Genomic DNA, 23,146 nt, shown 5'->3' on the forward strand with positions numbered 1-23,146 from the left:
AACTTACTTTAAGGAATCATTTTACAATTGGAGGAATGGTCTTAAAATACCATCTTCACTTTTTCATTTATCTCATTGCATGAATGTCTGTATCTTTTATTTCCAATAGAAGGATTATTTTGGACAAACAATGGAGAACAGAAACCAACTACTGCCAACTGGTTAATTGTTTGGAGTGGCTTTAGTGAAGTCACTCGTGCTGTAGCATAGCCATTTCAGGGATAACATGTATCCTACCTTTTTTCCAGACAACAGAATGAAGGTAATTTATGTACTGATGATAGGAAACTATAAATCCCTTTATTTCAGAATTGTCACTAAAGAGTCTATTTTCACTATCTCATGATGTTTGATTTCTAAGGTCACCAACGGGGAGGGAGGGAGCAGAGGGGACAGTTGCCCCAGGGCCTAGTGATTTAAAAGGGCCAGAGGTTCCAGGCTACCACTGCCACTACCATGGCAGCAGTAGCAGCTGAAGATCAAAGCCCTTTAAATCATGACCAGAGCGCCATGCAGCACAGTCTGGGCAGCACTGAGGGCTGGCTGGAGAAGCCCTGCCCCTTCCAACCGAGGCCCTGCCTCTTCCAGGAGCCTTGGAACAGAACCTCTCCCATATTGCCAAGGGCCCAGCAAAGTCTGTCACCAGCCTTGTTGATTTCCGAATCAGTTACTTTATTCCATGAAAGGAAAATTCTGTTGCAGATGCTCTGTCTGGAGGCTCAGTCCTTTGGGAGGCAGCAATACTGTTGGATGTGTGGTTTAACAAACAGATGCATCTGTTTGGATTAATAAGTAGCTCTGATCTAAGAGGTGGTTAACACATGGGCCACATGCGGCCCATTTGTTTGGGTTTACGTGGGACTGGACATGCGGCCCACAGGTGGGATTCTTTGAACATGGCCTCCACCGGGAACATGCTCCACAACAGCAAGGTGTCTCCCAGGTGGGGTGAGCATTGAAAGACGCAAGCGGAGGGGCTGGCTGGAACAGACAAGTACAGGGTGTCGGCATTTCTAGCCCACGGAGGAGGTGCTGGGAGCACAGGGGCATTGTAGGAAGTGCTTGCTGCTTAGTCTTGTGGTCAGAGCCTGAGAGGTGCTGACAGGCTCACACAGCCATTATTTGAGTCCGGCACAGCAGCCAGGCAGCCCTGCCTCTGTCCTACATGTAGTGACGGACTCCCGTGTGGGGACGTCAGTCCTTGGGAATCCCAGGCACCTGTGATCTTTTGCCTCTTGTATCCAGCTTGACTTTCCCAGCTCCCCGCCCACCGCAGGTTGGAGCCCCATGACTTGGAAACTCTCTTCTTTTTACAGTAAAATCACTCCAAGAAATGCAAAACCTGAAGCTTCAAGCTAAACACCAATATACAATTTTCTTTTTAATAGCATTAAAAATGGCAACAAAGAAGAGACCCTTGTTGGATGAACACAGGATCAACCCTGTTTGGGAGATGGAATTCATTTTTGCAGGGATAAATGGAAATGGAGATGTGTGAAAGACGCTATTTGCATGTATATGCAACCACACTTAAGTTGTGGCCCTCAGCATGTGCTATGAGTATTTTTCTGGCCCCTGGGGTTTCTGTAGTTGAGTAGGGCTGTCTTAGATACAAAAGGAAGACAATTGTTTGTCTACAATCATCCAGCTTCAAATCTCTGGAGAAAATGATGAGCTATATTTAGACTGGAAAATAATATTTGTTTACAGTTTCCACTAATTCAGATTATGGTCCAGTTTAATCAGAGAGTCAATTCAAGCAGCCTGTTGATAACATAGAGCATTTTCAATCATGGCTCTAATATCCACATTTCAAACTGATAGATGTCCTGGCAGTCTTCAGAAAGGTATTCGGTTAATAAACATACAGGGTGTGTCTAGACTGGCAAGATTTTGCACAAAAGCAGCTGCTTTTGCGCAAAAACTTGCCAGCTGTCCACACTGGCCGCTTGAATTTGCGCAAGAACACTGACGTTCTAATATAAGAATTCAGTGTTTCTTGCGCAAATACTTTGACGCTCCCACTCAGGGATAAGCCCTCTTGCGCAAGAATACTTGCGCAAGAGAGCCAGTGTAGACAGGCACCTTAATTTTTTGCTCAAGAAAGCCCGATAGCTAAAATGGCCATCGGAGCTTTCTTGCGCGAAAGCACGTCTATACTGGGCACGGATGCTTTTGTGGAAAAGCACTTTTTGCGCAAAAACATCCATGCCAATCTAGACGCTCTTTTGCAGAAATACTTTTAACGGAAAAACTTTTCCGTTAAAAGTATTTCCGCAAAATCATGCCAGTCTAGATGCAGCCACACGTTACAAAGGCTCAAATCTCTTCAGTGACCTCGCCAGTTCTCCCCTCACATCTTGCCTAAGGAGATCACTAATGACAGAGGCTTATTATAAAACATTAATGAGTTATAACTCCTGTGTAATATTAACATGTATTTATTTAACATACAAGATAAGTCTTGGGAGAGAGAAAGTGTGGATGCAGGTTTCAAGAGGGACTTCGGCAATTTGTGCCCAAAATGAATATTCAAATCTGATTTCAAATTCTTCACACATCTTACTTCAGATTTGTCCTACATTAGTTCTGGACTGTTTTTATCCATATTTAACTAAGTCTTGAGACTTCAACTTTGAAAATGTATGCTTTTGCATTAAGCTGGTTTTCCAGAGACTAAATTGTGTTCTGAATATTCTTAGATTTCAGGACAACTCATTTTAACAGTCTTGTCATTCCTAGGTAGTTGGCATATTGGGATATTCATATCCTCTTGAATCATTTCAAAATAAGTAATGCTTCATGCCCTGTGGAAACATTATTTGCAAAGATAGCATCTTAGTTAAGATTCTAAGATTTTCGTTTTATCAGTTTGGGGGGGATTTCCAAATATTGTGTGTGAGGATTCCATCAGGTTATGAGTTTCTACTATATTCCAGTGTAAAACCTGAATCATAGATCTTTCCAGGGCATGTTGTTTGATTAGAGATTATTTAAATATCTGTGTATTCCTTTCTGTTTTGAAGCTTATACAGAAAGTTTATTACAACATTTTCTTATATTTCAACTGGTTATCTAGTAAGCAGAATTGAATAGCTCTAATCCATAAGGCACAGATTAGATTTGTTCTCGAAGAAGTGAGTATTGAAGTTAAAAAGTGTTCAATATGCCTTAAGAGGAATAGCAATAACTGTTACCGTTTCCAAAGGGATTGAGAGGGATTTAATCTGAATTTCTGACCAATACTCAGGAGACAAATCCTCGCATAAATTTTACTGGAGTCCTTCAGAAAATGGCAGAAATCTCTCTTTCTTTAGGGCTGCCATGTATTATGAAGTATTCCACCCCATCTTTAACTAGAAATCAAATTGACAATGATTTATGAGAAAGGGAGAGATTTTGAATTTATGAATGTCCTGTTTCTCTCATTCATGCAAATGACTGTTTCCCATAATGATACAGTGATTTTAACTCTTCAGTTATTTGTGCCATGCATCTGGCAACAGGACAAGAAATCTCTTCATTTTGTCAGGAAAATAATATACTCAACTACTGAAAAAATGTTTTTAGCATAGGATGACTTTTTAAATGCTTATTTCTGACTGGATGTCACAGGGCCACATCCATTTCCAAGGCTCCCACTATTTACAAAGAACAGTCATGGTAATGGAACACTTTGAAGTAGAAACTACTTGCTGAATCAGACCCCTGGAGGCAGAGCTTCAAAAGGGGATGTGTGTGGACTCCAAGCAGCTTGAATATTTAATTACTTAATTGTAAAGATATCATCTTCACCATCCACTCCACCCCTCAGTGAAGTTGGCAGGAGAATTTTGGACAGATTAATGGGTTTATGTAGTCCATGTCCTGAGGAGTGCATCAGGATAAGTATAGGAAGAGATCTGGTATCAGTAGCCCTTACATTTCTAATGTGCAAAAAATTAATTTTATATAGTAATTATGATCAAGCTAGGACAATACAGAATCCTAGCGCCAGCCATCCATTCTCTACTCTAGTGCAGGGCTATAACATAGCAGTCCCTTAGTCTGGACCATCTTGTACTGATAGGCTGCGTCTAGATTGGCATGATTTTCCAGAAATGCTTTTAACAGAAAAGTTTTCCGTTAAAAGCATTTTCGGAACAGAGCATCTAGATTAGCATGGACACTTTTCCGCAAAAGCACTTTTTACGGAAAAGAGTCCGTGCGAATCTAAACGTGCTTTTCCGCAAAAAAGCCCCGTTCGCCATTTTCGCGATCGGGGCTTTTTTGCGGAAAACAAATCTGAGCTGTCTACACTGGCCCTCAAAGGGACTTTTGCCTGAACGGGAGCAGAATAGTATTTCCGCAAGAAGCACTGATTTCTTACAGTAGGAAGTCAGTGCTTTTGCGGAAATTCAAGCGGCCAGTGTAGACAGCTGGCAAGTTTTTCCGGAAAAGCGGATGATTTTCTGGAAAAACTGGCCAGTCTAGACACAGCCATAGAGAGTTTAAAGGGAAGATGAAGAGTTTGCAGTACTGTTAGGGGATTATCATCAGGATTTAGCTGGTGTGAGTATGAATTGTATTGTGAGGAAGGGCTCAGCATGGGGAAGACAGGCACAAGCTGGTATGCATGGGGAGCCAACTTAAAAGCCAGTTCCACGAGCACACCGGCTCCTGGGGAACTGACACCACCCCTCCCTGCGTGTAACTGCTGAAAATTTCAACGGTTACACGTTTATGTAATTAATCATATTTTAACATCCCTAATGTATATACCAAACTTTTATCAGTCATAAAGAGATAAGAGGCCCCTGGCAGCTGAAGGGGCTGGGGGAGAGAGAAGGTCCCTGCTGGCCAGGGTAGTTTGAGGAGGGACAGACAGGTCCTGCTGACTGGGGGTTGGAGAAAAGGCCCCTACTGGCCAGTGGGGTGGGGTGGGGGGGAGAAAAAGCCCCACTACTCAAGAGGGCAAGAGAAGACCCCACTGAATGGGACCCCCCCCCCAGCCCTGAGTCCCTCCTCACTCCCCAAACCTCACTTTCGCACTCTCCACATCTCCAGCCCCCTGCCCTGAGTCCCTTCTCAACCCCCACCCTGACTCCTACACCCCCATGACTCGAGCCCTTTCCTCCCCAACTCCTTTCCCACTGTCCATATCCCCTGCCCTGAGCCCCTCTTCAACCCCAAGGCTCTGCCCTAACTTTTGCACACACTCATAAACCACCAGCCCCCTACCCCCAAAGGACCCTGGTAATCCTTCTAGTTAAAATAATAAACTGCAGAGCTTCAACACTGACAATATGAGTATTATTTTGAGAGAGCCTGAAGTCAAGAATCTGATAATACATTATTGATTACTGTGCCTCGCTCCCTCTCCCTCACTCATCATGTATTTTTGTACTTATCAAAAACTAATAAAATAAAAGGCAGAGTCAGCTTTTAAATTCTTCAGCAAATGACTGCCTATCATGAAGCTGTTTTAATTTATTTAAGCATATAAGCCTATCTAACAAAAGTATTTTCAGCCTCCCTAACAATGTTCCACTGGATCTGGATCACTGTCTATATCTGGAATAACAAGGCTTGATTCTGCCATCCTTACCCACAATGAGTAATTATGACTTAAGTAGTCCCTTTGCAATCAGTAGGGCTACTTTTGGAGCATGGGACAATTCAATGTGAGGAAGGATAGTAAGATTAGGGTGATATGGACACACTGTGGAATCTGTAGTGATATTGGTAAGCACTTTGTGAGTGCCTAAAGTCCCGTAACTGAGTGTAGAACTGAGATCCAGCAGCCTCCATTAACTTTAGTCGGAACAGCAAGGGCTCAGCTCGTCTAAAAATCAGACCAGTTTTATTTAGGTGCCTACTTTTATGTGTCCATGTTTGAAAAAAATCACCATACCTGCTGTGTGTGTCAGTTTACCACCCCTGTATAATGATGGTGGATTGTGACAATTTTAAACAACTGAAATTCTATAAATATTGTAAACCCCACTAGAATGCACACAGTTTGTGCTCCCTCGGTGACTCTTCAAATTCCATTTAATCTGAGACTGCAGCCAACTTGCCCCACGGTTGTGCTGAGTGCACATTTTCTTCACTGTATTATTATGGTAGCTTCTACAGACTCTGTAGCAAATCTTTTAAAATTAAGTTTGTTTTAAATTTTCATTTCCTCCACATTCCTATCAGAGTCAAGCAGAATTATGTCTTCTCATCCCCTCTTGCTCTTTGTGCCCTGTATCTTTAAGACCTCATGACTTTCTTTTCATTCCCTAGAAGACCAAATGGACTTGCTTAATTTTAAATGCTACTTCTTAATTAGATGTAGAAGTCACTGTTCTATGACACACAAGTACTCTTCCTCACAGATAAACATAATACCAACCCAAGCTTCCTTACTCCCAGCAAAAGAGTAGCTGTGGTCTAACAGAGCATTTCCACTTAGCTATAATGCCCGCCTTCCTTTCAACTTCACAGATGCTTAATGCCTTTAGATAAGGGTTTCCCAACCTATGGGTTGCTATTACATTTCAAAAGGGTCACCAAGTGTCTCCTCAGGTGGCTTTGTCCCTACCCCCACCCATTTTTGAATTGCCTTGGGTCACCAAGTCTTCCAGAATTGTCAAAATAGGTTTCCACCTGGAAAAGGTTGGGAACTGCTGCAGATTGTATCAAACTCTCCCAATGTTTTCTGCCACATTTTCAGTGTGTTCTCTGATTATTCTTATCAGTTGATCCAAAGTGTCTGCCATTTCCCTATTTAATGGTCTTGTTTAATTTTAAACAATACAAACAATTGGCACTGATTTGCAATGGGTTGTTCAACTTTACAGCGGGGTGGGGAACCTTTTTTGGGTGGGTGGGGGGCTGCTGATCCACAGAAAAATTAGTCGGGGGGGGGGGGGCTCACACAAGAGAGAAGCAAAGTGAGAAATCCCTGACTGAGAAGGAAATAGACACTCTTCACATTCCCCTTGTGCACCAGAGACTTGGGGGGGGGGGACTAGGTTAGTAGATTTTGTATGCTCCAGCCCTGTGGGTGGGAGGCAAGGGGGCTGGAGCACCACTGCAGGCTCCCCAATGTGTGTGTGTGGGGAAACTGAGCCTTGGGGGGGCCAGATCCAGCTCCCGAGCCTGAGGTTCCCCACCCCTGCTTTGCAATGTACCTGTACATTAGGTAAATACAGTAATTTAGTGAACTTTCATCATTCCATACAGATGGTTGTGCATCTTCACACTAAAGCCCCAAAAGCTTATCTGAACTGCTGAATTTCCCTGGTGATCTTGCTTTACAGCTTGCTTGAATAGAATGGATGGTGCAGTTAGTTTCATGAAGGAGCTAGACAAGAAACGATCAGATAAAATCCTCCAGGCACATACAAAGAATTGCCTGTTCCCCAACATGTTTGGCCTGAAGTAGCAAGGTTGGCAAGAGGCTCATCTGAACACAGACTGTTAGCAGACAGAACGTGGGGACTCAGAACAGACTAATACTAAATTTGCACTAAGTGCCAATTGACAACTGATTTGCCAAAAGATGATGTTTCAGGGGAGCTGATGTGGGAGCCGGGGGAGCCTCCAGTAAGGAGATGATTTGTATTCTCTGGGCTTGTATGCTATTGTTCTGAGTCAACACTTTGCCATGGAAAAATCCCAGAGGAAATTTTGTGATTGATTCAGTTATTTGGACTAAATCCAATTAGAGGAAACGTTTGTTCTCAGTACCCAAATTTACAAGTAGCTCGTTCTCCAGATAAAGTGATTTTTAGTTCTTTAATCATCACTATAAATGGTATAAAGGGATACGAAACACAAACACCATACATTCAAACTGTGAACAAACAGAAGCAAAATAAGAATGAAATACAACTACAGTATGCACACTCGTTACATTTCTGTACTTGAAGGGGCCAGGGAGGTAGAAAAATTCCATAACAGTGCCCTCACATTGTTCCTCAGTAGGCATCCCCTAACAGAAAGGAATTTGGAAGGCTTTCCTAGCTAATAAATCTTGGGGATTAGAGGGGAAGGGCAATCCAGCCATGTGGATATAGGACCCAGCCTACCATTTATGGGACTTCTGCCTCTGCACTTCCCACATTTCCGCATGGAAATTCAGTGGATCACCATAGGATAAAGCCATTTAATTTAGCCAGTCCCGAGTTCCTTACATATTTCTCCCATATTTCCAGTGGAAACCCCTTCCTCACACATATGGACATGGTGATGGCACAGTGGAGGCAGCACTCCCTTCACTTAAAAGCTGAGAGCAGGAGATCTGTGCATAGAGAGTCCCTTTCAAGAACGTGTGTGCATATGAGATGCTTTGAGCCTTAAAAATCAGTAGTTTTGTGTACAAACCAGAGTTAACATTTTTTTAAAAAAAGGAGCCTACAATTAGGCTCTGAAGTTTACTTTTAAGTACCTAAGGGTTGGAATTTTAAAAAGCATCTAAATGGCTTAGAAACCCAACTCCTAACATTAGTGCTAAGTTACATAGGAGCTTTTGAAAAATTTCACCTTTCTGTGCCTGTATACAGCAGTGGGGCTGAAGGGGTGACCGCCCTGTCTGCCTCCAGTGAACTTCACATGTATCTACACTGCTTTTTCACAAAGGGCTGGGGAGCAAGCCTTTCCCACACTCCCTGAGCAGTAGTTACTCCTGTCCCCTGGGGCTGGGTCCAATTCCCTGTTCTGGGACAGGTTTGGTCCTAGTCTCACTGAAAGTAAATCAGACCGAAATGCTTAAGACATGTTTGAAAAAGGTATTTAGGATCCTAAATGCAACAGGTGCTTTTGAAAACATTGCCCTAGAACCTAAAAGAGACTAGTAACAGGTTCCTTTGCTCAACTTAGACAAGGGCCTGTTTCCCTAAATTATTAGAAATGTAATACCTGGGCACCACATAGCCATGGATAACAGGCTAGATAGTTCAGGAAAACTGTGCATACCAACACTGAAGGAACTACAGTCAAAAAAACAAGTGGAAAGGTTTCTTATTGGCTAAGAAACCACTCTCTTCTGTCTCTATGGCTTTCTTACTCTGCTGGCAGCATTTTCAGTATTTCTCTAACAGAGATAGGCAGCAACATGATCTTGGCATTTGGCTGACAAAGAATATTTTTAAAAACCCTGCTAAAATCTTTAGGCCAAATCCTGCAGTCTGTACTCATTCAAAATACCTCTCTCACACACCAATAGGAGTTTTGCATGAGAAAGAACTGCAGTACTGGGAGTTTTATGAACAGCTGAATGTTTCTGGAATGTAACACAATAGTTTATTAAAGGAAGATGCCAGTGTTTTTCTCTCAAAATACTCATTAAAAATAGACCTCAACACAGCAAGCATTATTAAAACAATAACTGCAGGAATTGCAACATTTTAATAGCATCAGATGACTTACAAAAGGAAGCTAGTATCTTCCAAGCAGACTAAAGGGGTGATAAACTGTGATGGAAAAGAATTCTTCCAACAGAAAAAGTACTGAGTTTTGAATGCTGTTTACATTTGAACATGGATTTAAAAAAATACATGCAGAGAAGGAAATGTAGCATTTTATTTTTAGTCTAGGGCACCATAGTGCCATTTAAGGACTGTGGTGTATTGTCCCGGTGGAACACGAAGAGGCATTTTACAGAATGTCTTTCAGAGGCCCCTGGTGTACAAGGGAAGCACAGCTGCTACATCACCCCATTATGGCATAAGAGTACACTGCTCCCTGTGTGCTGATCCCACTCCCCAACGCAATGTGGGCGGAATAGAGCCACGCTCCTCCTTCCTCCCTGTCTGCTTTGGGACATTTTGCTTCAGGGAGGGTAGCCAATTAGTCTGTAACAGGAAATTTTTTTAAAACAATGAATAGTCTAGTAGCACCTTAAAAACTAACAAAACGTGTAGATGGTATCACGAGCTTTCATGGGCACAACCCACTTCTGGTTGTGTCCACAAAAGATCATGATTCCATCTACAAGTATTGTTAGTCTTTAAGGTGCTACTAGACTATTTGTTGTTTGATAAGATAATGCTAATGCTTATTGGTTAACCAGAAACCAGTTAAACTCTTACATAGCTAACTTACACAGAAATGCAAAATGGTATTTTCTTTAGAAAAACTAATAATGATGCCCAAGGTCAGTGTTCCCTGTAAGCTGCGCACTTGTATAGCCTCTTGGAAGAGATTCAAATGCCATCAAGGTGATTAAGAGTGCCCACAGCTAGATTTTTTATTTCTACTAGTGTTTGTACGTGCCTCAGTGCTCCTACAAATGTATTCTGCTCATAGATGGGAAAAATCTGCATATGGATGGAAAAGATTAGTGGAACATTACCCAAGGTTAGAAGATTCAAGGCAACTTCCTTCCTTTTCTTTTTTCAGTCAACAATATTTGAGAGAGAGAAAAACATTGACTGGAAGCAAGAATGTTTGATGGAGGTTTAGAAACACACATCAGATTCAAAGTAAACATAGCAAATAATTTTGAAGGTTTAACCGTATTTAATTATTTATATTTTAATCCTATATAACTGCTGATCTCAGAAGACACTCCAAACTGAACAGAAATTAAAAAGAGCATGTCACCTTTTAACCCCATATTCTGCTCTATACTGCAGCCTCACACGTTCAAATTTCCCAAGCTTTGTAAAACCAAATAAAGATCTGTTTTCAAAGCTGAACAAATATGTGAAAGAAGCAGCAGGCTTCTGCAACAACAAAAAAGTTTCCATATAATATGAAGATCAGGCTTTAATTTCCAAATCCACTCATGATTATTGAAAACAGAATTAACTTTTCACCAGTGCCAGGCAACAGTTCATAAATCCCATCTTACTCCAAGCTATTACCATGGATGTTGCCTCAAGGCATTTCCTCTTGACTACATACAATTTTCTAACATAGCAAACTGAATTGGTGTGTAACTGCATTACGCACACTGTAGACTGAAATCCCTACGGAGACTGTTGTAGATTTCTAGGTGTTAAATAGTTGAAATTATTTAACTTTTAAAATAATAGTGTGTCCATTTTTACAATACAAAAAACCTCACACTTAATTAAATACAGTAATAGCCATTAAAAAGTCAATATTTCTCACCAATTACCATGCACCAATATAGCCTATACTAAGCATAGGTAAATACTGTGGTATCTCAGAGACCACTGTGTGGTAACTGTTGCAAATAATGACTTTAATGCAGTCCACTGTGTTGGGGAGCTGGAAGGAAAGGGAAAAAATCACAAGACTATAAATTGTGCTGCACATGGGTAGATTTCTCTTCTAGTGCAATGAGCTTATTTGACCTAGAGGCATGAATTTTCACCTTTTCAACAAAGCCCCCCCCATCCATTGATCTTCATGGATAATGTAAAGTCCATCTGTTCACACTGGCTTTCATCTGTAGGCTTGATGATGAGCTATATCTGTGCATATTACAGGCAGTCCCCGGGTTACGTACAAGATAGGGACTACAGGTTTGTTCTTAAGTTGAATTTGTACGTAACTCGGAACTGGCTCCAGATTCAGCCGCTGATGCTGAAACTGACCAGGGGCTGACTACAGGAAGCCTGAGGCAGAGTTGCTCTGCCCCCAGCTTCCTGGAATCAGCCACTGATCAGTTTCAACAGCGGCTGAATCTGGAGCCTGGGACAGAACAGCTGGGGCGCTGCTGGGTAGGTCCCCCTAGGACCAACCCGGCAGCACCCCAGCTGCTCTATACCAGGCGTCCACAACAAAAGCCTGGTCTGCTGGGGGGGGCACACTAGCTGCGCCACCCCCTCCCCAGCAGACCAGGGAGACCCGGAGCAAAGCCGCAGAGGCAGTGGGGTCCCGTGCCTCCAAGGCTTTGCTCCGGGTATCCCTGGTCCGCTGGGGGGGGGGTCCCCAGCAGACCAGGGACACCCGGAGCAAAGCCGCGGAGGCGGCGGGGTCCTGTGCCTCTACGGCTTTGCTCGGAGTGTCCCTGGTCTGCTGGGGACCCCCCCAGCAGACCAGGGACACCCGGAGCAGCTTTTCTCTCCCCGGAGGACGCGGTGGGGGCCACTGTGCGTCTGGGTGGTCCCGCCGCCCGTGAGTTCTGGGGCAAGAAAAGCCCCGTTCGTAAGTGCGGATCCGACATAAGTCAGATCCGCGTTACTCGGGGACTGCCTGTACTGGATTTTGCAGCTGAGTAGCCCTATACAATTGATATTAAACTTATTTTAAAAACAAACAAAAAATTAATTAGCCAGCAACAATGTAATTGGTAGTTTTTAAATTAGAAATCCACTGTGATTACACATGCAAGTGGTCAGTTAGATGCCTGAATAGCCATTTTTGTGTGTAATTACAAAATGTGAACAAGCAATTGCAGTAACTACACAATCAATGTAGGTGGAAATCTCAGACTTTCTTTAAAAATATTGCACTTACCATCTCTGTCTGCAGGTTGGCCATCTTGAATAATATTATTATCCTCCTTTGCTTCTCCCCTCTTTCTGCTCCACCTAGCCAAAATGTCCTTGTTAATGTCATCTTTCTCACCTCCCTTCGTGTATCATTTCAGAGCTGTAACCACACAGTTTTATGTTTGTGTGGCACAAAATGGCTGGGCAACCTAAACATTAGTCATTTGCAACACACTTTGGAGTTTCACTTATATATCTCATGTTTTAGGAGAATAGAATTAGAGGGGATAGTGGCATGGCCTAAGCTGTCAGCATAACAGTTAGGCATGCAGAGGACTTGATTTTTCTTTACCCTATATTGTGCGTAGTAATTTACTGCACTTAGACAGGAATGTAAAATTGATTATGGTACAGCATAATACACCCACTTTGAATTCATCTTGCCCAGATGTGAATGACTACAGGAGATGCAATGGAGAATCAGACCTAAAAGTACAAATATTGATCATAGAAGGACTTAGATACATTGTGCTAGCAGTATTCCAGCCCCTTTTACTTCTCTGTTCTGCATTTGGTGAGACAATTAGCATTTTGTCATTTTAAAATTGACAAGACAAGTCTATTAAACATCAACTCCACATCTGAAAATGTTTAATGGTCCAGCTACTGAATTGGCTATTTACTGGTTGCTATATAGGTTACCCACTGTAATAATTTTATTGAGTGTTGAGATAGTTTATGCATTTCTTAAAGCATCAATTCCTGGAGTCTGTGACTAAGTGAAAATATTAACTCACTGTTGCCAATGCTTGCACTTATCAAAACTTTTTCAATATTTTGTATTTTTCTTCTTAAAGCTCCAGATGTCGAAGTGAAAAATCTTAGCTTTCATCATGAAAAAAGAAGGAAGTTTCTAAGGCAGATGGTTACAAATAAATCTTTGAAAAATGTGCCTGGGGTCCCCCTCCAAACCTCGCCAACCAGATGGCAGATAAAAAGAACAACATTTGTGACGTAACGATCTCATCATCCTAAAGCAGCTCTCATGATTCTTTCAGGCTGAGGCGGTTCTAGCGGCTGCAAAACAAAAACAGATGCAAAAATGTGCCGGGGGGGGGGGGGCAGATAGGACAGGCCCGGGCAGGCTCTTCAGCAAGCAGCTGCTGGCAGAGATGATCTAGAACGGGTGTTCATCTACGTTACCGCCTCAATGAGCAGCCCTGTGCGGCTGACAGCTCCTGCAACCCCCCCGCTCATCCCATTTTGCACGTGGGGAGGCGGGGCAGCAGCTTCGCCTGCAGTTACTGCGCATGCTCAGGACTCTCGCTCTGTAATTACACGCGGTCGCACCCGCTGAGGCTGCAGCGGAAACAGCTGCTCTGCGTCGGGGAGGCCGCCGGAAGTAGCCTCGCTGGCCCTCCCTCCCTCCCGGCCCGTGACGTGGGGGCGGGGCGAGGTGGGCTCTGGGTGCTTCTTCATTGGAGGGCGCGGCGCGCGCGCGGATTCGGGATGTCGGTTCCGCTGCGGCGGCTCCGCGAGACGCCGCGGCACCTGCTGGTGTGCGAGAAAAGCCACGTGCGGCACGAGCGCTCCCGGCACGCGGCGCACGTGCGGAGCCACCCCTACAACTGCCGTGTGAGTGCGGGGCGGTTGGTGGCCGTTGGGGAAGGAGGGCTACGTCAGCCAGCGAGCCAGTTGAGGCGCACGGATTCGGTGCCGCCCCGCACTGCTGTGTCCAGGGGGCGGGGGCAGCTCCCGAGCGGGCTCCTCTAGCTCCGGGGCAGTCGCAGGCTCGACGTGTCTCCCTCCCAGCCCTGCTTCCCGGGGTGCCAGCCGCACCCGCTGGGGCTGACTTAGTCCGTGGCTGGGGTGTAGCGGAGCAGACTCAGAAAACCCCTTGCTGCATCAGGCCCCTGCTGCCACATCGGCGCTACAGGGGCTGTAGGCCTGGCAAGCTAAATTCTAGGTGTCGGCCAAAACTGGGGAAGGAGGGTGTCTTTCCAGTTATCCTGCTCGGGTTTTAAGGCTGCTGAGGTGCCCTTTCCTAGTATAGACAAGCCCTGGGGTGGGCTTCTACTTAAAGGTTGGGGCAGTACAACTAGAGAGCTCAGGAGACTGAAAAATCCAGATTCCCGAGCCTATAGCTGTGAGGAAGGTGCTAGTTTCTGACTGGTGGGGAGGTGGAGTTCCTAGCTATGACAACACTTGCAAGCTTTGGTGAAAAAGTGCTGTCAACAGGCAAAAGTCGCCAAAACTGAGAACTTGCCAAACCAATTTCTCTGGTATCCACTGTCAACGACTCATGGCTGCAGCTCCCTTGTCAACAGAAAGAGTAAAGGCATTGTGGCTATGCATCTTACGGTGTCTTGCATCACCTTCACTCACTAAGCCCTGTAGGAAAGCACAACGGAGCATTAGGAATGTCTTCTTCCCAGATGTCCCTGGGTTTCCAGCTTATTTTTGTGCCAACTCAAGTAACTGTGGTGAGAAACCACGTGCCCCTAACTTCTGGCCCTTATCGTGAGCACTGTGTAGACAACATCACACATCGCTGCATACCTAATTATAGACCTAGTAGCAGATAACAATGACTCATCAGATTCATATTTAGGTTTATCAGTATCCAATTCAGTTTCATCCAGGTCAGTGGACGATGAATTGATATTTCACTTGGCTCTGGCAGACCTGATATACTCATGGGATGGTAACTTTTAGGGTAGGGGAAACCAGCTCTGAGAGGTGGGATTGGAATTTCAGGCAGCTGTGGCATGAAGAGCAGTGGCTACAGAACTTTTAAGCTTCCTAGAGCTGTGTCCTGAGCTGGTCCCTGAACTGGGGGCAAGAACACCTGGATGAGAGCTGCTCTTTCAATAGAGAAGTGTGTGGCCATTGCTTTGTGGGAGATTGCTACTATTTGGTTGCACATCAGTTTGGAGTGAGCAAGTGGCAGGAGCAAGTTTTGTCTTGTCATCTTTCTCCTTGCTTTTATAGCTTATGCTCCCCCCAGTTTCTAACCTATCACTTAGGTCTCCAAGTTTCTGGCATATGGGCTTTTGTCACCTGCCCCCATCAAACCTAGTTTAAAGACCTTCTAATTGAGTTAGCAAGTCTGTATCCAAATACTCTCTTCCTTGATAGGTGGACCCTATTTCTGCTTAGCAGTCTTTTGTTCCTGAAACAGCATCCCATGGTCAAGGAAGCCAAAAGCCCCCTGGTGACACAGTCTTTGCAGTCAGGTGTTCACTTCCATGATGCACCTATGTCTGCCTGGGCCCCTACTGTAGACTGGGAGAATCAAAAAGAGCACCACCCGCACTCCAAACTCCTTCACCTGTACTCCCATGTCACTTCTGATCTGTTCAGGGTCATACCTCAAAGTATCACTTATACATGGATGAATAGTATGGGGTAGTAGTTAGGGATGTTAAAAAGTCATTCAGTAAGGAAACCATGTACCGCTAAAAATCTTAGTGGTTACATCCAAATAACCTTAAATAAGCTTCATACTGCAGAGCCCATAGTGAAGCCTCCTTGGGAAAGGGGCAGAGTTTGACCAATAATATTAACCAATAAACATCATCTTATTGGATAACTGATTAATCAGTTACACTCTTAACATCCCTAGTAATAGTCAGAGGGCTGGATGATTCCTGATAATCCCTCCATAATATCTCAGATATGGCCCCCTTACAGGCAGCATACCTCCCTGGATGCCATGTCAGGGTGATAGATGGGTGCCTCTGTTCTCCTCAGAAAAGGGTCTCCAACCACCACTACCCTGCTTTTCCTCTTGGGAGTGGTAGCTGCAGATCTTCCAGCCTTGGAGATACATGGCTTCTCTTTAGGGGATGATTCCTCCTCTCGTTGCCAGGGCAGTGTAACAATTCTCTACAACATGGTGGGTGGATTTGGAACACTCCTCCTCCAGTGGTGTGCCAACGGTCCTCTGTAGCTGAATTCCCACCTGTAATCAGGATTTCTAGTGAGGTAGTTAGTGCCAATACTGCAACAGCTATCTCAAGAAAATAATTGAGGGAGTTGGCTATTCACCTAAGCATGTTTTCAGTGTTGATGAAATGGGCCTTTACTGCAAGAGGATCCATGAACAGACTTAGGTTTCTCCACAAGAAAAGACAGTGCCTGGATTTAAAGCAGCCAAAGACCACCTAACCTTGCTTCTAAGGTGGTGATGTTGCAGGAGATATAAAGATGAAACTGCAGACAGCATACTATGAAACTGAAACACTATGAGCGCTCAAGGAATTTTTAAAGGAACACCATCTAGTCATTTGGAGATCCAATAAGGAGTCAGGGATAACTGGAGCTATTTTTTCAGAATGGTTGATTCTGTGCTATCCTTGTATGGAAGGAATACCATGCCAAAGAAAATCTTAGTTTCAAGATTTTATTACATATTGATAATGTACCAGCTCACCCAATCAACCTGGCTAGCCTGTGCAAAAACTTCAGAGTTGTCTTTCTGCCACCTACCACCACATTATTCATCTAACCCATGGACTAAGAAGCTATCGCATTTAAGGCACATTATTTATGCCATACTTTCGACCAGCTCATCAGAAACCATGGCTACAAATCTTGAGTTGAAGTTAGTTGGACATGCATGAATGGTGTATGGGGGAAGTTGTGGTCTAAATGCGTAACTTAAAAGGATGTAAAGATGTTGTCTTCACTGTGACGAAAGATATCCTTTACTTAGCCAATAATGTGGGTTTTAATGAGGTAGAAGATGGTGACCTTACACAACTTATGCAATCCAGAGAAAAACTAAGCAATGAAGAGCTGGTGCAACTAGAAGTCAGAAGAGGAAGAAGATGGTCAAGAAATAGAAGAACCACCAATCCATCACATTTTTGTTTGCCAAATACCTTTCTGAAGCTGTCCAAGTGATTGATTGAAGTTGACTTGCATATCCTTAGTGAAGGCGACCCGAACAGGGAAACACCCACTCCAAAGCAATTAGGGGAGTTGGTGATATAATTAATTACTATAGAGAAATTTTTTCAGGTTGGGCAAGTTCAGCGAGAGGAGAAACTGGACAATCCACCGTCCACTTCCCCAGTCTTCCGTCCACTTAGCTGGGGAGTCAGTTTAGAGAGTAGGATCTTGCCTGCTCCCCAGCTAGAGTGTCAGGCAAGTGCAATGAAAAAGGGCCCTGCTCTCTGTATGGCATCTCCAGAGAGGGGATAGAGCTGGAGCAGAGCCTAGGCTCCAGATGAGGGGTGGGCCTGGTTATAAGGTGGGCAGCAGCACTACTTTCTCCTTTGATTTTCTGTGTTATGTAATATTGATTGCCTGCGAAACTCATTCTTATTAGAAACACTTTAGGCTCTACTGTGAATATGGGAGAGTGGCCATACTACATTGAATGCACCCTGTCTCCTCTGAGTTTTTATGCATCAAGTTATTTGGGAGGTGCGGGCTAAATGAAATCTGTGTCTTGCAACATGGAATGTATTTGTTTTAAAAATTGACCATATCCTGATTTCTATTTGTGCTTGGGCATAACTATTACAGGTTTAATCCATTATGTGGTAAATAGGGATGTTAGTGTTTAACCAATTCATCATTTAACTGATCAGCTGATGCTTATTGGTTAATGATATTGGTTAAATTCATCTGGCTCCCAGGTAGCTGGCTTTGCTGCGGTAGGTAGGGCAGCGAAGCCTCCTCCCTGAGGCTACGTCTAGACTGCAAGACTCTTTCGGAAGAGGCTTTTTTCAAAAGATCTTTCAAAAAAGAGCATCTAGACTACAACCAGTACTTTTGAAAAAGCAAGTCGCTTTTTTGAAAGAGAGCACCCAGGAAGTCTGGATGCTCTCTTTTGAAAAAGCACAGTTTGCATTACATAGCGCCTTTTTTCAAAAGAGCACTTTCCAAAAAAGGCATTCTTCCTCGTAAAACAAGGTTTTCCGCAGTCGAACAAACTGCCGCATTCTTTCGATTTACTTTCGAAAGAATGCGGCAGCAGTCTAGATGCAAAGGAAGTTTTTGTTTTGTTTTTTTGTTTTGTTTTTTTAAAAAGGCCTCTTTTTTTTTTTTTCCGAAAAAACCCTGTCGTCTAGACACACCTTTAGTGCTAGGCAAGAAAGAGCTTCCAGCTCCATTTCTTGGGAGGTGGCTCACTGTAACAGTGAAGCCCCCTCCCTGGGTGCCAGGCCAGCAGGGGCTGGTGGTCCCGCTCCCAGGGAGGGTTCACTGCGGGCACTGTAGTATAAAGCTAAAGCTGTTACACGGTTAGTGTATAAAATGGTTTTTAACATCCCTAGTGGTAAATGCCCCAAATAGCAAAGGTAAAAAGCAATCCTAAAAGATTTTTAACTAACTGCTATTTTGTCTTTAAACCACACACTTTGCAAAACTGTGCTGTGTAATAATATCTCTGTCTGTAGTGCTTTAAATGGCAATGTACTATGTATGAACTATGCAAAATAGAGAACCAAGTGCTACACAATAAGCTTTGGTAATAGTAAAATTCTAGGGTATTTTGGGTGGGGCAGTGGCTAGCTTAAAATTAGTTATGTACTGAATTTTCTTCTTGCTATTTGAGGCACTCACTCATCTACAGACACTTTCTTAACTCCTTTAATATGTGCTTATCTCTTTGAGGAGCTGAATTTTTGTTTGCTTATTTATTTTCTTCAGCTCTGTTTTGTAATTTTGATTATCTATGTTTAGATGTAAGATTTAATTTGCATTACAAATGTGATCTGAATAGGTGTCCTTATTGATCCCTGAATGTGGAATACTTCCAGAAGCACTGAAAAGTGTTATCACAGATATTGGAGAGTATTACCTGGTGAAGAATTTATTCCTTCATGAATTGATCACACATGAATTTATCAATACGTATGTGAAGAAAGGTAAGAGGGAGCTAAAAATGCATATGATGAATATGAATGAAACCAAATATTCTTGTCAGTGCTACCTGGAAGAGTAAAAAGTGGTTTTGATAACATTAAGGTTTTTTTTCCTGTGAGTTTTTGGACTGTGACATTTTTGGCATTTGGAAGAGAAGAGAAGAACAAATAGTCTGACACTTCAAAAACTCACCCACCGCAATCTGGGACAATGCCAGTTATGTATCTTGTTAACGGTGTTCTGTATCTCATTATCTGCATAAACCAATACTTGCAACTTCCCAGAGCACAAACTTGACCCCGGATGTACAGTGCTTTCCTTTTTAACTTGTAAATTTTCTTTGTAACATTAGCTTTATTAAAAGAGAAGTCTTCATCATTTCTCCTCATCACTCTCTCAAATGGGTTATTATACCTGTTACAGTGCAGAGGAGAAAGATTGGTGGTGGACAGAAAATAGGGAGATAAAGCAAGGTCATTGGATTTTTTTAAATTGAACTTCCTTGATTTTCTAAAGGGTGGGGGAGTACTAAATGAAGAAAAATCCTGTAGTGCACTTAGATGAGTTTATTCCCTACCTCAGAGGCCTTGCACAAATGCCTGAAAATGAACACTGCTCCTGACAAGGTGTCGCGCACGCACACGCGCACACACACACACCCTTTCTCCACATAAGTCTTACTAAGAATGATCTCATAAACCACTAGCTAAAGAGTAGCTTTAAACATTTGAAACCAAGAATCCAAGATTTCAGAATGATATTCTTTTGATTCTAACTCTAGATGGCATGAGGTAACAGTTATGTAGGGTATGTCTAATGCAAACAAACAAACAAACAAAAAAACCAAGTGTTTGTAACTTGGATTAGCTAACTGCAGTAGCTGTTTTTTTGTTAAAATAGCAGTGAAGACATAGCAAGCTTGGCTTTACTCAGGTTAGCTTCCTTATTGCTAACCCAAGTTAAAAGCCAAGTTGTTGTATCTTCACTGGTATTTTAACACAAGTTAGCTACTACAAGTTAGCTAATCCACTTTAAGAACACATACTTTTTGTAGTGTGGACATACACTAAGGTACAGCAAAAATTGACATGTATTTGTATATGGGTAAAAAGGGGAAAGTAAGATGTTAAAATCTAAATTCTTATTAAGGTTTGAGCTCTCTTGACCTATCAGAAATAGAAATAGGTGAACACGTGTATGGTCTGTGGCATTCTTTACAGGTATACATTGAAAGAAGGTTGGCCCTGATGCTCTTGCAGTTGAGTGATTTCAGTCTGCCTGCCTACATTCTCCTTGTACTTTCAATGGGATTTTATTTATGGTTGGTTTTATGTCCTGAACTAGTGACGTGGTAGTGGTGGTTTTTATTGGCAGCTATCTTCCAGCATAAAGGTGACTGCACTTCAGATATTTAGTGAAGTGATTCTTCTCCATATACTTTGTAATTGTCTTGTGACATTCTGGGTTTCTGATTAAATGTCATCTTAGAGATTTTAATTATTAATAAAATGTGCAAGTTCCAAAGAGGACATGCAAATCTGCACATGGCTTCTCCCCCTCATCGTTCTTCCATACTGAACATTAAAAATGGAACAATGTGTCTCTTGTCTTTGATATTTAATGCTCTGAAGAAAAGGTGTGTTGATGGCAGAGTAGCCACTTTCCAGGGACATCTTCTGCTTTGTTGAATTCTATCGTTCAGGACTTAAACTTGGAGCAAAGCGTTTTTCCAAACCGATTTAAAAGGAAAGTGGAGGGAGAACTATTAAAGATTAATTACTTGCAAAATTTAGGAACCTCTTTTTGCTGCCTATATTCTTCCTGTTCAAGCAGTGGGACCGCCCCATGTGCTAAGATTACAGGACTGAGCTCTTAATTTTAGAAGTTGAAGGTAGTTGTACAAAACTGAAAAAAATGTCCATGGTAACATCATCGTCTTTATTTTTTAGTGTGATCCAATAGCTGAAAAAATGGTTAGTCCAAAGTGGTTTTTTTCCTCTTATTTGGTGAAAAGAATAATTTTCAAGTTGAAATAAAGTGTTTAAAGGGCCTGGGATGGATTTAATCTGGGTTCTAAATCCCTAAAATGTCACTAGCAAATTTGTAGAGGCAACACAAAAATACCATAGTGAGACAAGGCTAGTTACTTTCAGAGCAGAAATCAAACAGGATCTAAACCGCAATTGGCTAGCTTATTTTTTTGACATGAGCATAACTTAAATATTGCCAGTATATCTTTTGAGAACTGTGTAACCTTATATTTTACTGATCTTTTGTGTTAAAGGTTCATGCTATGCACTTACATACAATACAAAAATTGATCAAGATAATGCTGCTGCACTACTGCCAACTGGTATGAATTCATATTGTTCATTGTATGTTGACATTGACTAATGCCTTTGTTTTGTTTTTACTTGGATTTTTGAAAGAGAAGGCTGGAAAAATCATGAGTACATTTCTTTACTTACATTTACCAATAATTATTAAAATGAAATATTTTTTAAAAATTTAAGTTACTCTTTGTCCATGCTCTTGATTTATTCAATTTTTTTATATCATGGACAATGAAAATTAAGTCCTGTTCACTTTTACATATTTCAAATGATCAGTGCTGTTTAATCTTGGGTTTCTAATGCTGTAGAGAAATGTTTGTGTAAAAAATATTTTCATTTTCTGCTGGTCTCAAACTTTATTAAAATCTTCTTACAAATTCTAAAATCTAAACCATTTTAAGATGACACTTCTTCCTATAAAATATAGGTCAAGGGATTTTAGTATATTTGTCAAAATACTTTGAGGAAATATTTAGTAATTAAAAGCACTGAATAATACTTCTAAGTATAATTAAAGACTCTTCCTTGTGCACATTTCACATGTAATGGAGAGCTTTGCTTTGTTTCACTGTTTTCCAAACGTCTTGAGATTTCAACATATTTTACAATACCTGTTATGTCAATTACAGTAAAAATGTATAATATTTCATATTTTATTTTTGGTGTCTTACTAATTGTAAAAAAAAAAAAAAAAAAGGCAAGTGACTGGCAGAGCACGAGTAAACTGAAATGCTTCACATAAGCTCTTTTTGGAAGGGTTATCATCTTTTGTATGTATATACTGCCACTATCTCATTGGAGATATGATCCTGGCTGTGTTCCCTGAGTGCTCCCAACATATTTTGTAACATTTATAATATTCCCAGCTATCCTGAAGTCCATGATTTAGTCACTGTGTGATTCCACAGTTAAGTCCTTTTTGAATGTAACAAACACTAGGGAGAAACTAGGCATGCATCTGACGAAGTGGGTCTTTGCCCACGAAAGCTTATGCTCCTACACTTCAGTTAGTCTATAAGGTGCCACAGGACTCTTCGTCGCTTAGGGAGAAACTGTACCTGAAGCTTCAGCTACCCCAGACTAACACGGCTACATTTCTATCACTGTACCTGAGGGAGCCTGAATTACATTACTAACACCTAGTGATCCGGGTTTAACTTTATACAGCATCAAACTGTCAAAGACTTACAAGGGAGCTATAGAAGAGATAACTGGTATTAACAAAAATCCTTCTTGTTCATAGGAAAACTAATTATATCAGTGGACAAGGACACATATGAGGAGCTTGGACTACAAGGTCGTCCATCTCAGTATTTTGGTAAAAAAGTCATGAAATATAGTAAGTATTGTTTACACCATCAACACTTATTCTAATATCAATATCCATCTTTATAGAGTGTTTTAATAGGACACCCAACTATCCAAGCTAAAGTTTGATTCCTCTAAATTTGGTTAATCTCTGGGACCTTTTCTCCATGTGTAAATATACCATACATATATTGAGAGAGATGTGTAAATTATACAAGTAACAAAAGCACAAATAGAGCATATACATTT

At 42.1% G+C, this 23,146-nt stretch overlaps 1 protein-coding gene and 1 long non-coding RNA gene across 3 annotated transcripts in view; one reads left to right on the forward strand and one right to left on the reverse strand.

Annotated features, from left to right (window-relative positions):
- The window catches only part of LOC112543993 (uncharacterized), a 44,106-nt gene extending 30,497 nt beyond the window's left edge, over nt 1-13,609 (reverse strand). The window contains exons 1-2 of the long non-coding RNA XR_003087290.2: nt 13,175-13,609; nt 12,403-12,476 (exon numbers count right to left, since the gene is read on the reverse strand). This is a non-coding gene — a long non-coding RNA (uncharacterized LOC112543993). The remainder of the gene's footprint in view (nt 1-12,402; nt 12,477-13,174) is intronic.
- RPP40 (ribonuclease P/MRP subunit p40) overlaps nt 1-23,146 on the forward strand; it is a 215,569-nt gene that overhangs the window by 186,598 nt on the left and 5,825 nt on the right. The window contains exons 1-4 of one of the 2 annotated variants that reach the window (XM_075921303.1): nt 13,623-14,012; nt 19,114-19,258; nt 21,541-21,609; nt 22,833-22,928. In XM_075921303.1, coding sequence (XP_075777418.1) covers nt 13,887-14,012; nt 19,114-19,258; nt 21,541-21,609; nt 22,833-22,928 — 436 coding nt within the window. In that variant the 5' untranslated portion in view covers nt 13,623-13,886. Of the gene's footprint in view, nt 1-13,622; nt 14,013-19,113; nt 19,259-21,540; nt 21,610-22,832; nt 22,929-23,146 lie in introns of those variants that run through there. The other variant, XM_075921302.1, reaches the window with a different exon arrangement.

This window comes from Pelodiscus sinensis, chromosome 2 (genome assembly GCF_049634645.1).
Source record: "Pelodiscus sinensis isolate JC-2024 chromosome 2, ASM4963464v1, whole genome shotgun sequence".
NCBI lineage: Eukaryota > Metazoa > Chordata > Testudines > Trionychidae > Pelodiscus > Pelodiscus sinensis.